Here is a 12,280-nt window from a genome sequence, read left to right on the forward strand (position 1 = left end):
GCTTGATGCAAACACATGCGTTCGCCTGGATATTAGCTAATCTGGCGGGAGTAGCACTTTTAACAAATGTAAAACAACTTAGTTCCCCAAAAATGTTTCTGGGCGCGACCACATTCACTACCTCTTTATTTGGTAGAGCTGAACAAATTAGTTCTCATCTAGAAACCAAGCAATTTACAAGACGACAGTGAATAATGCATCACAAAAATTATTTGGACTAGTGATGAACGTGTAACAACAAGTCGTCACTTCCGGTAAATCAGCGTAAAACACAGGGTTAATTTGAAAGCGTCATAACGTGATTTTAATGCTCCCATATTGACCTAAATCACACCCTTCCCATAAATATCCTACAACTAAGAATAATAAATATTTTAAATAAACGAGGGTATGCGAGGAGTTTAGGAAACCTATTAGAAAGGAGAAGCGGACATGCCATGCCCACATCATACAATGCGACGGATATTGCTGTTGAGCAACTCAAAAAACCTCTACCCCTTCAAATGTATTTAACTATTTAAAAACTGCGATTCCCACATAGCCTCTTTTAAAACGATATTAGGCCTGAAATTGTACAGATTATCAATCGTAGGTGGAGCCAAAGCTTTGCTTGAGTCTTTTTAAAACCAGAAACCGCATCCTCCAACAAAAGCAGGTGAAAGGACAATGTTTGTTGCGAAATCTGTAATTCTTTTTTTTAGCTGTGATTTTTTTTGCTAAATTGTTTTCAATGTTTATGTGTTGTCCCAGTCCTTTTTTACCGGTTAAAATAGAGTTTATTAATACGGACGGGAATCCGTTTTTGATAGAAATTCACTTTTTTGCACAACACCTGGCAAATAGGAGAACATTGGAAATAATAATATTGACACAAACACAAATTTAAGGAATAAAGTAAAGGAATTTACTTTGGTGGGAAGGTGAATACAGTAAACATACAAGAATATTTAAAATAAAAAGTGTGTGCAGTCCTTAAAAATAAAATGTTAAAAATGTACAACAAAATACTGACAATAGCCTACTGTACAATAAAATATGAAGTAAAAGAGTCCAGTAAGGCTCTGTGTGCAATAAGGGACAGAGGAGCATTCATGAAATTATCAGTACTTTATGTGTGCAAGCCTTCATTCCATCAGTATGATATTTCTAGCGAGGCAGTTTCGTCTGCACCAATGTGCAAATGTCCTCGAACTAGATCAACCAGTGCAATGCCTGTGATGCCATCAATGCACCACTGTGCACCAACAAGAAATTGCCTAACTAGTGATCAAGGGGAGAAAAGGAGTATCATAATTGTGTAATCCAAAAACCCATCAGTTTGTTTTATCATGATTCCTAACCAGGGGCGTAGGTTTCATTTTGAAAATGGCAGATCTACCCCCGCCCCCCCCCCCCCCCCAACCAAACACATTCATGTTTAACTGCCTTATACTCCGTTATTTAAAAAGCTGTCCCACCCACATTTGAAAACAAATCTACGCCCCTGTTCCTAGAAAAAAAGTCCCATTAGTTATTTTATTTTTAGGAATTTGAAAAATCCCCCAAATATTAACACACATCTGCAAATTATATATGTAGTCTGCTCAACTTGTGGGAACCTAATTAGAGTGCTTTAATCAATCAATAAACTCTTAACTCTTTTTTTATTAACGCATCAAAATAGGTTAGTTAATTAACATACAAGCAGATGGGAAATCCAGGTTAAAATGTCTCACCAACTGTCCAACTCTTAGCCTAAAGCGTACATTTTTGCTTCAAAATAACCTTTGCCTAAAATATATTCTCAGCAATCTCTTGAAAAAATTGAAAAATACCTCAAATGTTCAAAAACGAACCAGACCAACAAAAACACCTTTACTTCGTGAGATGTTAAATTTGTGATAGTGAGTTGTAGACTCAAAGGTCACTCCCCATGTGTCATTTGCAAATTGTGCTGTGTGCCATTTGGAGCTTTTTTGAGCAATCAAGATTGGTTCTTGTCAAACAATGTTGCAAGACGCTGACTTAATCACTTCATGGGACCTAGTATTGACCATTCCAATGACAAAGTCTAATTCCTTAAATGGTTGGCATATGTGTTAGACTCATGTTTGAAGTTAATCTGCTGTATTACAATTCTGTTCATTGATTTTCTTATGGTAATGTATAGGCCTATATTGGAATTCCTGGTTCCACTTTTCTCAACAGTTACCTGGCGGTCTGACCCAAATTGTCATTTTTAAAGATATAAACAATAACCATGTGAACTAAACTCTAGCAGTACAGAGACAAAATAACCATAAATACTGTCCAAATGCTTTTGAAGTAAAATATAGGCCTCACTTGTAAGTTGGATCCGTTCTTTTTTAAAGATCCATTCAGGGTTAGACTATGTGTCCCTTGTGTGCCCTTTATAAACCTAATTATTCCAGGAATGTGTGTATTTCTGTGTGTATCTAAATTATCTCCAGAACTGGGTGCAGGTTGCCAGTCACAGGAGCCTTGATCAGGACCTAAGGATGTGCAGTGCTACATGTGACGTTTAGATGAGCAGTTCACATTCAAGAAAAATTAATATTTTGAATTTTCTATCCTATCTCCAATAATATTTTCAGACCAGTAGGTTGTGCTCTTGGTCAACAAACAAAATTGTCTCTTTTGAAACAACACAGGCACTGCACTAGTAATACTAAATAAGACAGTTTCCCTCATACAACCCTGGGGCCTCACAACAGCCCAATATACAATGTGGAGCCAGTTCAGCCAGTGCTGCAGTGCAGACACAACTCGAAAGTCCCATATTGTTCCAATTCTACTTACAGTTGGCTTTCAAATTATTCGATAAAAGGGATTTTCAGAGGTAAAAATCTGCCATTGGATATATATTTTGTGAAATAACTGGAATATATGAGAATTTATGAGGATTAATGAGTCTCGTATCTATGTTAGGTTAGATATTTCTAAAAGTGCTTCACTCCATTGATTTACCGAGGGTCTTGTCTAAATATCTATTTAAATATATTTTATATAAAGTTTTTCTTATAGATATTATCATCATAATCTTTATTCAACAGTATCTTTGCAGTAAACCTTAGAGCAATTGACCTAAACGTCTATCAACATTGATGTCGCCTACTGTTACCTCTGAAAATACATATTTCTAATCCCAATGTGATCAATTAAGTAGGCCTACTCTCTAATCACCATCTCGCCAAACTGCATTCTCTTGCATATGTAGCCTACTCTGAATCTGTGACTGCGACATACAAAATCAGTTCATCTTCAGTATATTACCACTAGGGGGCGCCATAGCCCCGCAAATGAAAGCGCGCCACGCCTTAGCTTCCATCCAAAGTGTACCAACATTGTGATATCAATCACATGCGCTCTGTTAGTAATATTAGCTTGTTATTACTGACCAACTACAGAGGAGTTGAATGTGTATAGGGTACACATTCAAGTATGAATGTGTCTCAACATTTTTTTAAGGCATTTTTATTTACCTTAGCATTGATTATTGATTATGTGTTGACATATTATGGTAGGCTGTATCCTAATATGTATTTTAATCAGATCAGATCATTGGCCGCCTGAGAAATAACATTGAATTCCACGCAGTGGCACGATTGCACCTTACCACTGACTTAGTCAACACAGGCGTTTCCCCACACCCATAGGTCCAACTACCCTGAAGTTGGCTCTTTAAACAATATTCAGCCAACTTTTACAGTTACATCAGTAGGCTAGTATTCTCAGGAGTTTATGAGAAATAATGTAACAGCCTATAGATTTTTGGTATCTATTTTTTGGTAGTTGCAAATGGTAGGCATGTGTTCTCAATTCGTCCATATCGCCACTAAGGCAGCAATGTGAAATGTTTACGTTAAATCACTTCAGTTAAAACAACAATGTATGCTCGTTTATTAAAAAATCTCACTGTGGGCATGTGGTTACTCGATTTCTCTATTGGCACGTGGCTGTGTAAGATGAAGACAGCCATGGAAGTGTGTACCGCGTAGTGTGAAAACTACAGAGTAAGCAATCTTATTTTGGCAGCAACAGTAACTTTCGAAAGGTATTTCAATCAATTCCATAGCAAAACTCAAAGCACAAATCAAAAGCTACGCTCATGTTGGCGCGCGTCCAACATGGATTTGGAGCCAATGGACAAGGTTGGAGGAGGGCTTTCAGTAGAGGGTTGGGCGTTCTTACAAACCAATGGGTGTGTGGGGAGATTTGCCCACACTGACCGACGATTAGCTAGGGAGTTTATATACGATGTGGTTCACTATCTGGGTACATTTAAACTGGATAGTCTGTCTGAGGGAGAAGCACGACCACACATCGGCAACTATTAGGCTATTTTGGATATCCTAAATCAAGGAATCAGTAGCTTCCTAGAATACTTCTACTCCTATTTTTCCGATTCTTGTTGGATTTTTGTGAATCATTATGTTTAACATTCAGTTATCAAGCAGTGTCCAGGAGAGAATCGTAGCCCGTAGAACCTTTCCTCTCCATGCACGCACCAGTGTTTGTCGTAGTCTTTTTGGTCCGGTAGATCACGAAGAACTGAACCGGGAGATGAAATCCAAGCTACGTGAGATTTCTGAGAGAGACCAACGCAAATGGAACTTTAATTTCGGGGCTGATGCGCCTCTGGCTGGACCATATGAATGGGAGGAATGTCCTGTGGATACGACTCCAGAATTTTACCAGGAGTCAGTACAAGTCGGGAAAAACAGAATCGTTGCGGCACCTATCAAAGTAAAGCCGTGCCCAGACGTGGTCCTCCAAGAGCCCCCCGCTCAGGATGTAATGTCCCCTTGCGAGGACCGTTTGGCCATTCCTGAAAGTAGCACTCCTAGCACGACTGAAGTCAACCAAGAGAACTGCGCAGTCAAGCTGAACGCTGGAAAAGCCATACGAAAATCAGTCGCCCGCGGTCGAGGCAAAAGGGCCTCATCTGAAACAAACACCACACTTATTACAGGTAAATATAGTCCTATGTAGGCTACTAGGCTATTGCTTTTGGGGATTTCAATATTTTTTATTCGTGCGTATTTGGCACAGACATTAAATGTTAGGGATTTTCTAATGTAACCTTCCATTTCTCTTCCACAGAATTTTTCGTAAAAAGGAGAAGTACCGAAACGAAAATGAATGATTGTACTTATCCACGGTCTTCGTCTTCAATCGGAGTTGAACAAACTCCTCGCAAAAGAATCCGTTGAAGGTATGTAGGCAACACTTACTGGGCGATATAAATACAATAATGTCATTATTTAAACATCGCAGGTAGCTTTATTTAATAGAGATGTGGTATAGCCTACGTTAGATATGGGGAGCTTGTTTGTTGTGTTATTTGATTGTTGTTATAAGGCTTAGAGTGCAATATAGGTGAGATCATGAAAAACGCTGTCAACCATCTTCACATGCACTGATCTGGAAGTTGATAGTAGCCCAAGACTACAAGCGTTTGTAGTAGCCTAGTGCAATTTGTGGTTGGGGGAGGGGAATGTGCGTCACTTGTGGCGGGAAATTATGTGGTGAACAGTGACGCGCTTGCTGAGATTACAACTGTAGGTCTATTCCCTTCTGAAAGCTGCCTCATTGCAACACGAACTCACATGTCCGCCTTTGTGTCCTCAAGGTGTTTGCACTATTTTGTGACGATCGTTTCCGAAACCGTCGAAGACGGTGAGTAAGGGACGGAGAAACCGACTGCTGGACCGTCCACTATGCATGGTGCATCTCCGGGTCGATAACCTCCTACCCGACCTAGCGAAGCACTCAGGGCTCTCAGGATTGAACTGTCGGGGACTCCGAAGAAAGAATTGGGAGAATCTGAAGGACTTCTTTTCAGACAAAATGTAGCATACATGGTTGCTTTGCATACAGCCACTAAACAGTGTTAAATGTTTTAACAACTGTGCAATCCTAGATAGCCTAACTTTAAATTGTCAACACTGGTCAAAAGTGTAAAGCTTTATAAAGACAATATAAATGTTTATACTTTTTTTAAATATATATTTGGGTTGTTTAATGTATATTTTTAAGACTATTTTAACTTATAATTTATTTATGTTTTCTTATTTGCATATGCCTTGTTGATTTAGCATATTGTTTTATTGCCTGTTTTATTGTGATGCTTTGCAATCAGTTGGCTAATGCCTAGCTTTTTGTTGTAGCCTGCATCCAAGAATATAATTATTTGTGTTTCTGAGCCGTTTTCTATATTTCCCTAAATTTCTGTCTTGGAAAAGATGAAAATAAAGTATTTTCAGATTCTATTCAGACATGGCCTCCTATATTTTTTTTTTAACTTCCTTTCCAATCCCTAAATCTAACATAGAAATCGCATGAGTTGTAGAATTTAACATTTGTTGCCTCGATCATATTCGGCTACTAGAGAAGGGTGCTCTCATCCCTGCATCTTTACGTAGCATAGTAGACCTTATAGGCTATAGTTGGATTTACTGTGAAAGATGCTTTCTTACTGTGCCAGCTCGGGAGGGCCTACAATAGGCCTATAAAACATGATTTAGTCTACTGTAATTGAAATTAACGTTGCAATAACATGCTAGGACTACCTTATAGCTGTGACTTGTTGGCTATTAACCCTTCTTAGGAAACTCGTAATTAAACGTAATATGCCAATTCGTAAACGTCTGGGTAGTGAATGTGAGCCATTTATTGTTTAAAACAGTATCAGCTTCAAAACTCTGGGATAGCGCATTCTAAAATGCAGCATGGCAGCTGCGGGATATAGTCTGGGATTTAAAGGCCCTTTTGCCCCTCTAAAGAACGACAGCAGCTGCCTTTGGAACCCCGCATTGTCAACGCAGACACCCCCACATTCAACCGCACTTAAGAACCCCTCTAAAGAACCACTCTCACACATACTATTTATGCTGTGGAAACACCACGCCACACCACCTCGGCCGTGGAGGCCACCTGCCTAAATAAGGGAAGGAGAAAAAAGAACTACTAGTCTTTGTAATTGTCCTCCTCCTTTGTAACAATCCATTCAGTAGCCTAGCTCATACTAGGCCTAAGTATAGCCTCTATTGAAAGAAGGCAAACGTTCGTTCTCTGAATGTTCATCTGCCTTAGGCTACATGCGCAAGTGCCCCCTTTAGTGACGGTGGTTCCATATGGACCATGCCTCTAGTGCCATAATAAAATTTGTAAATGTTAATAACATATAGGCTACATGTTCGTTGAAGGACTTTTGCAAGTATGACTTTACAAGCTCAGAGTAGACACGCGTTTCTCTGATGCCTTGTTCTTATTTCCACACACAAAGCCCTCCACGTCTCTTTTCTTTGCTTTTTGTTGCCATATGGCAAATCCATGTAGACATAGCCAAGGCCCATTCATTCAGCCACATAATGTCTAGCATAAGAGAACAAAAGAAACTTTGTTTGCCCCGTCTATTGATACGGACGGGTGAAAAAATATATAATTAAACTATGGCGATATCCAGCTAATTATCGTGCATGTCTGCATGGGAGCAGTGGCGTTGTCCCTGTGGCATATTTGAAATTATCCCTAATTCACATGTTAAAGATAACATATGTTCGTCTGTAACTTTAATGAAGTCCCTTTATGTTAGAGAAATTTAGGCCAAAATGCCCAGAAGTTTTGGATCCTTGGGTTTTAGGATGTTGCATTAAAATCCAGTAACATTTCTACATCGTCCTATATTCAAAAGAATTTGTTTAAATTATATAGCCTACCGTTTGAAGACCAATCAAGATTCATTAAATAGTTTTACATCTTTACATGATTAATGGGTCATATTGTGCATTCCGTTTAGTTCATTGGTGAAAATGATTTAAATGTAGGAGATATAGCCTATGATTGTTAATTACGCTACAAATAACTTACTATATGGCTTAGTTTGGTTAGAATGTAGACTGCGAGCCACAGAAAAAGGTGGAGCCAGCTGACACTGGGCCATTACATTAATCGATAAATTAACACATTTAAAAACATCTGCTCAAAACACACTGTACCATGAATATTCATCGGCCACCTAAAGTAGTGGGTGAGTACCTATACTTGCCCACATGGGCCTGCTTATTGGCTATAGGCCTATAGGCGTAATTCATTATTTGTAGCCTATAAGATAGTATGCCTGCTGTCAGATAAAGGCAGTTATTGCCTACTAAAAACTGTTTCAAATGGTTACGGAGAGGATGTCAGCACTTTCTTTTGTAGCCAGGCACATAAGAATATAGGCCTATATGTAGGCCTGTACATCGGCCCTGCTCCTATTTCGAGCCTTCTTTTTTAAATGTCGTCTGGGTTTACTGTGCATACCCTTTCGAACGTGTGATCCTAACGATGATCTTTCAGTGTATTTTCTTACGATTTAATGAACAAAGTTATCATTTATGCGCCAAATGGCTGTCGTGAGTGCGCACTCACGGCGTAAGAAAGTGCCCCAAAACATTAATCACAAAAACTTAAATCTCCCTTTTAGAAAAAAAACATACAATTAAGATCACCCGTCTGCCAAGACCGCAATTAAATATATAAAGGAAGATAATGCAGCCAACGCGAATTAGCATTTTCCATGGCCATCTGGCACCGGCGCAGGCGATAGGGAACAAAGGCAGGCTGAATGTAGAGAAGAGGCGAGTGTGCCATCGCATTGACCTGCAAATGAGCCTTTGTCACCAAATTAAAGCTCCCTGACCCCCGTGCCCCCTCCCTAAAAGCTGTACTTTTCTATAGCATGGCGAATGCACGAATGAAATCCTGTGTGTACCTTTTAGGCCTGCATACTTACCATTGTTTGCATATTGTTGTTTCAGGTAGGCAACCACCATTGTGTCTCTTTGGACCTTGCCCTTGGCATCCAACGCCAAAATGACAAGTTATCCAAAACGGTAAACTGGTAGCCTATGCGGGGTCCAAATTAAACTCAGCCCTGTTCTGCATAGGCCTAGCCTAATATGAATGCAGTTTTTGTGTTCCATGTGCATGGATATCCAGAATGTTGCGCCCACACACTGCATTGATCTGAACAAGTGGGGAGTCAGGTGGCTGAGTGGTGAGGGAGTCGGACTAGTAATCCGAAGGTTGCCAGTTCGATTCCCGGTCATGCCAACTGATGTTGTGTCCTTGGGCAAGGCACTTCACCCTACTTGCCTCGGGGGGAATGTCCCTGTACTTACTGTAAGTCGCTCTGGATAAGAGCGTCTGCTAAATGACTAAATGTAAATGTAAGTCTGGGCCTCACATACGAGTCTTGACGTTGGACCGTTCTGGTTCCTGCTTGTTTACGCGTGATCAGGGAGAAGTGGGTATATGCGCACAGAGTGATTTTCTTGCAGATGCTGCGTTTTTCTGTTGGCGTACCTCCACTCAAAATTCATGAATGTGTGTAACAATAGCCACAGCTTAATACACGCAGCCACGCAGAAGGCAGCCTGACAGAGAACTCGTGGCAGCCTTTCAGATATCTTCTTTCTGTCCTTTCCTTTCTTTGCATTTCAGTCTCGTCTCAGTTGGGGGCCTTAATTCACCTCCCACCTCAATCTCTAATTCACTTTGCTCTCCGCACGCATCAAGGGAATCGGATTTTAAACCTCAAAAGCAAAGCAAGCCTCTTACAGTGTTTCACAACTTAGCAGAGCGAAACCCCAAATCCTTTGACTGCTGCGGTCTTTAGTATTTGTCCTTGATTTTGACTGCCCCAAATGTTTGAGAACCAATTGCCATACATCAGAACTTGTAAAATGTCAGCGTTCACAATTTTGTCATTTGTCTTCATTTATTTAGGCCACGTAAACAATGTTTCCAAATTTGAATTCCATTCCAATTTCCGGAAACAAAGTTGAAAGGGCAGAAATTGATTTGTAACGAATCAAATTCCGAAAGAGATTATGCATTCGTTCTAGCAGCAGCAATGTAATCAGTATCGTTCCAGATGGTCAATCTAACGAGTTGATGTTGATTACAATAAAAACATTTTGATTACAAGACACAGAGTTGGCGGATTGGTAGGGTCTAACTAATTTAGTTAGTAGCCGAATAGCCTAGTAGGGTAACATTTCAACACTAGCTCACAATTATATAGCCTAATATAACAGATTCACTATTAATCACAATATTTTGACAAGCACATGATACGTGAATTACCAGTTAAAAAAGAGCTATATCTACAGAGAAAATTACGAAGAATGTAATGAGGATATATTAGGCTGTTTGAATTCTACACAGGTAAATTCAGATTCCCGACAGCATGGCTAGCCTACTTAATACGTTACATTGCTCCTAAACTAAAACACTCCACATACAGCCTATGGCCTTACCCGTGTATACTTAAATGCAAGTGACTTCGGATACGGGCAGTGTTACAATGACTATTGTGCACCGTTAATGAAAGAATGCAAGAAAATTGAAAATATTTAAGCAGTATAGAGTCATATATACCAATATATTTATACACACCCCTCCCACCTTAATTACAACTATTTATCAAGCTTGTGGCTATTTAAAAAATATCACATTATACAGTTTATTAAAGACATGGTGTGCAAGTAAGAGTATGCTCATGTGTTGTGTTCATGGCATGCATGGATTTAAGGGAAAGATGGTCACATCTTTGCTGGGACTGACATGGTGTGTGATTGAAGCTCAATTTGCATGCAAAGCACAATTTCTTAAACCCAAAGCAATTTTTAGATTATTCTCTACTGTAGTGTGTTGAAATGTAACATTCTTTTGTATTGATATGTAGATTTGCCGCAAATATGTCTGGCAGTGGTGAGTTAAGTTATCCCTAAAATCAATTGGTTTTACACCCGGATATCTTTAGCCGGGACGTCCAGATAGGGGATGGTGGGCTCAACATACAACAAGAGGAGATGAGAGAGATGACACATGAGAAATTAGATCTAGCTCAAACACAGTGCCAGTGCTGACAGCCAGAGTCCTCCAAGTCCTTTCACTTCAACATTCCCTTTGTCTCTCTTCCTTTCTTTCCCTCTGAGCGAAACCTGTTCTCCTTCACATTCTGTCTTACTGGGATAGAAGCATTCTGTTCAACGGCTGCTGTCTCTTTATCAGTCCATCTATCCATCTCTCACCCTCTCCTCTTTTCTCCTCAGTCTTTATATTGGTGGGGCAGTTTTTTCTCCTTCAATCATTTTGGCCCATAAAACTTTGGGAGGAGAGCTAGCGGACTGCGTTTTCAGGGCTGGCTACACCGCTATAGGTGCACTGACTCGGACTAATGCTATTTGCGCCTCAGATTTGCTCGGCCGGCCCTGTGAATAAGATGGTGATGGAAGCCTTTATGTGACGCACAACAAAGAGCCATAATTTATCAACTGCATAGAGGAACCAGGGAGTGGCTGGGTTTCCAGGTTTGCCTAATGCCATAGACTAAGCTTTAGAACCTAGGCCTGGCGTCTCCTTCTCCAAAGTGGCTGGTTTTCTCCTGAAACATGTTTATTGTTGTAAAAAAATCATAATCCTAGATTAATTCTGTCCTGATTTAAGGTCTAGAAATGGGGGGAAATGTTCTGGTTCCTAATGCTGAACGTGTGTACACAGCTGAGTGATGGGTGCATGGTTTCCAAGCCTCCTTGGATGCTCACTCAAGACACAAATAGTTTTCCTAAGGGAAAAGTAAAGATTCTCTAAGATATTCCTTATTCCATCTGTGTGCTTTAGGTAAAGGCCTATATGGCTGAATTGCTCAAAACGGATAGAGTGCCTTTTATGAATTAATAGATTCATGATGAAGCACAGGTGGAAATTATAGATATGGAAAATAATCCCAAGAGCTCCCTTGGGACTGACTGAACCTGGGCACTGTTTCTGTGTAGTGCCAAGTGCAAGAGTGTTGCGTGTGTGTAAATATTTCCCTAGAGAAAAGGTATGACTGCAAACAGGCCCGTGGTCAATGGCAGATTTACGATTGCTGGTCTTAGGTCAGCTGAGTAACTATTAATCTTCACCTCTGGTGGCCCGGTTTTTCACACAGAGGCCACTGGGTTCAGAGACCTCGCTAAAAAGGAACAACAATACCCAGGGTGCTACAGGGCTGGCCAGCCCCTCCTAAATTGTGGCCATGGCCCTCAGGTGGAATTCAGCTATCGCTGGGTACTTGACCTGTTCAATTCTTTACTGGGATTAGTGACATCTTTGGTTACATGCATAGGGCAACTTAGAACAAACCAACATGGACCCAGCACTTTCCCTGTGCAAGAAGCAAACAAATGCAAACATGCATGCACACAAAAATGGATGCACTGAAGCTTAGAGAGAGGGGGAGGAA

The 12,280-nt window shown here is 40.2% G+C and overlaps 1 protein-coding gene across 1 annotated transcript; it reads left to right on the top strand.

Annotated features, from left to right (window-relative positions):
* Positions 1-4,250: 4,250 nt before the first annotated feature.
* cdkn1cb (cyclin dependent kinase inhibitor 1Cb) lies at positions 4,251-6,272 on the top strand. Its single transcript, XM_067234915.1, has 3 exons — positions 4,251-4,972; positions 5,104-5,215; positions 5,633-6,272. Exons 1-2 carry the CDS (start codon positions 4,432-4,434, stop codon positions 5,211-5,213), a joined length of 651 nt encoding a protein of 216 aa, XP_067091016.1. The 5' UTR covers positions 4,251-4,431; the 3' UTR covers positions 5,214-5,215; positions 5,633-6,272.
* The last annotated feature ends 6,008 nt before the right edge of the window (positions 6,273-12,280 follow it).

Source organism: Osmerus mordax, chromosome 4 (assembly GCF_038355195.1).
Source record: "Osmerus mordax isolate fOsmMor3 chromosome 4, fOsmMor3.pri, whole genome shotgun sequence".
NCBI lineage: Eukaryota > Metazoa > Chordata > Actinopteri > Osmeriformes > Osmeridae > Osmerus > Osmerus mordax.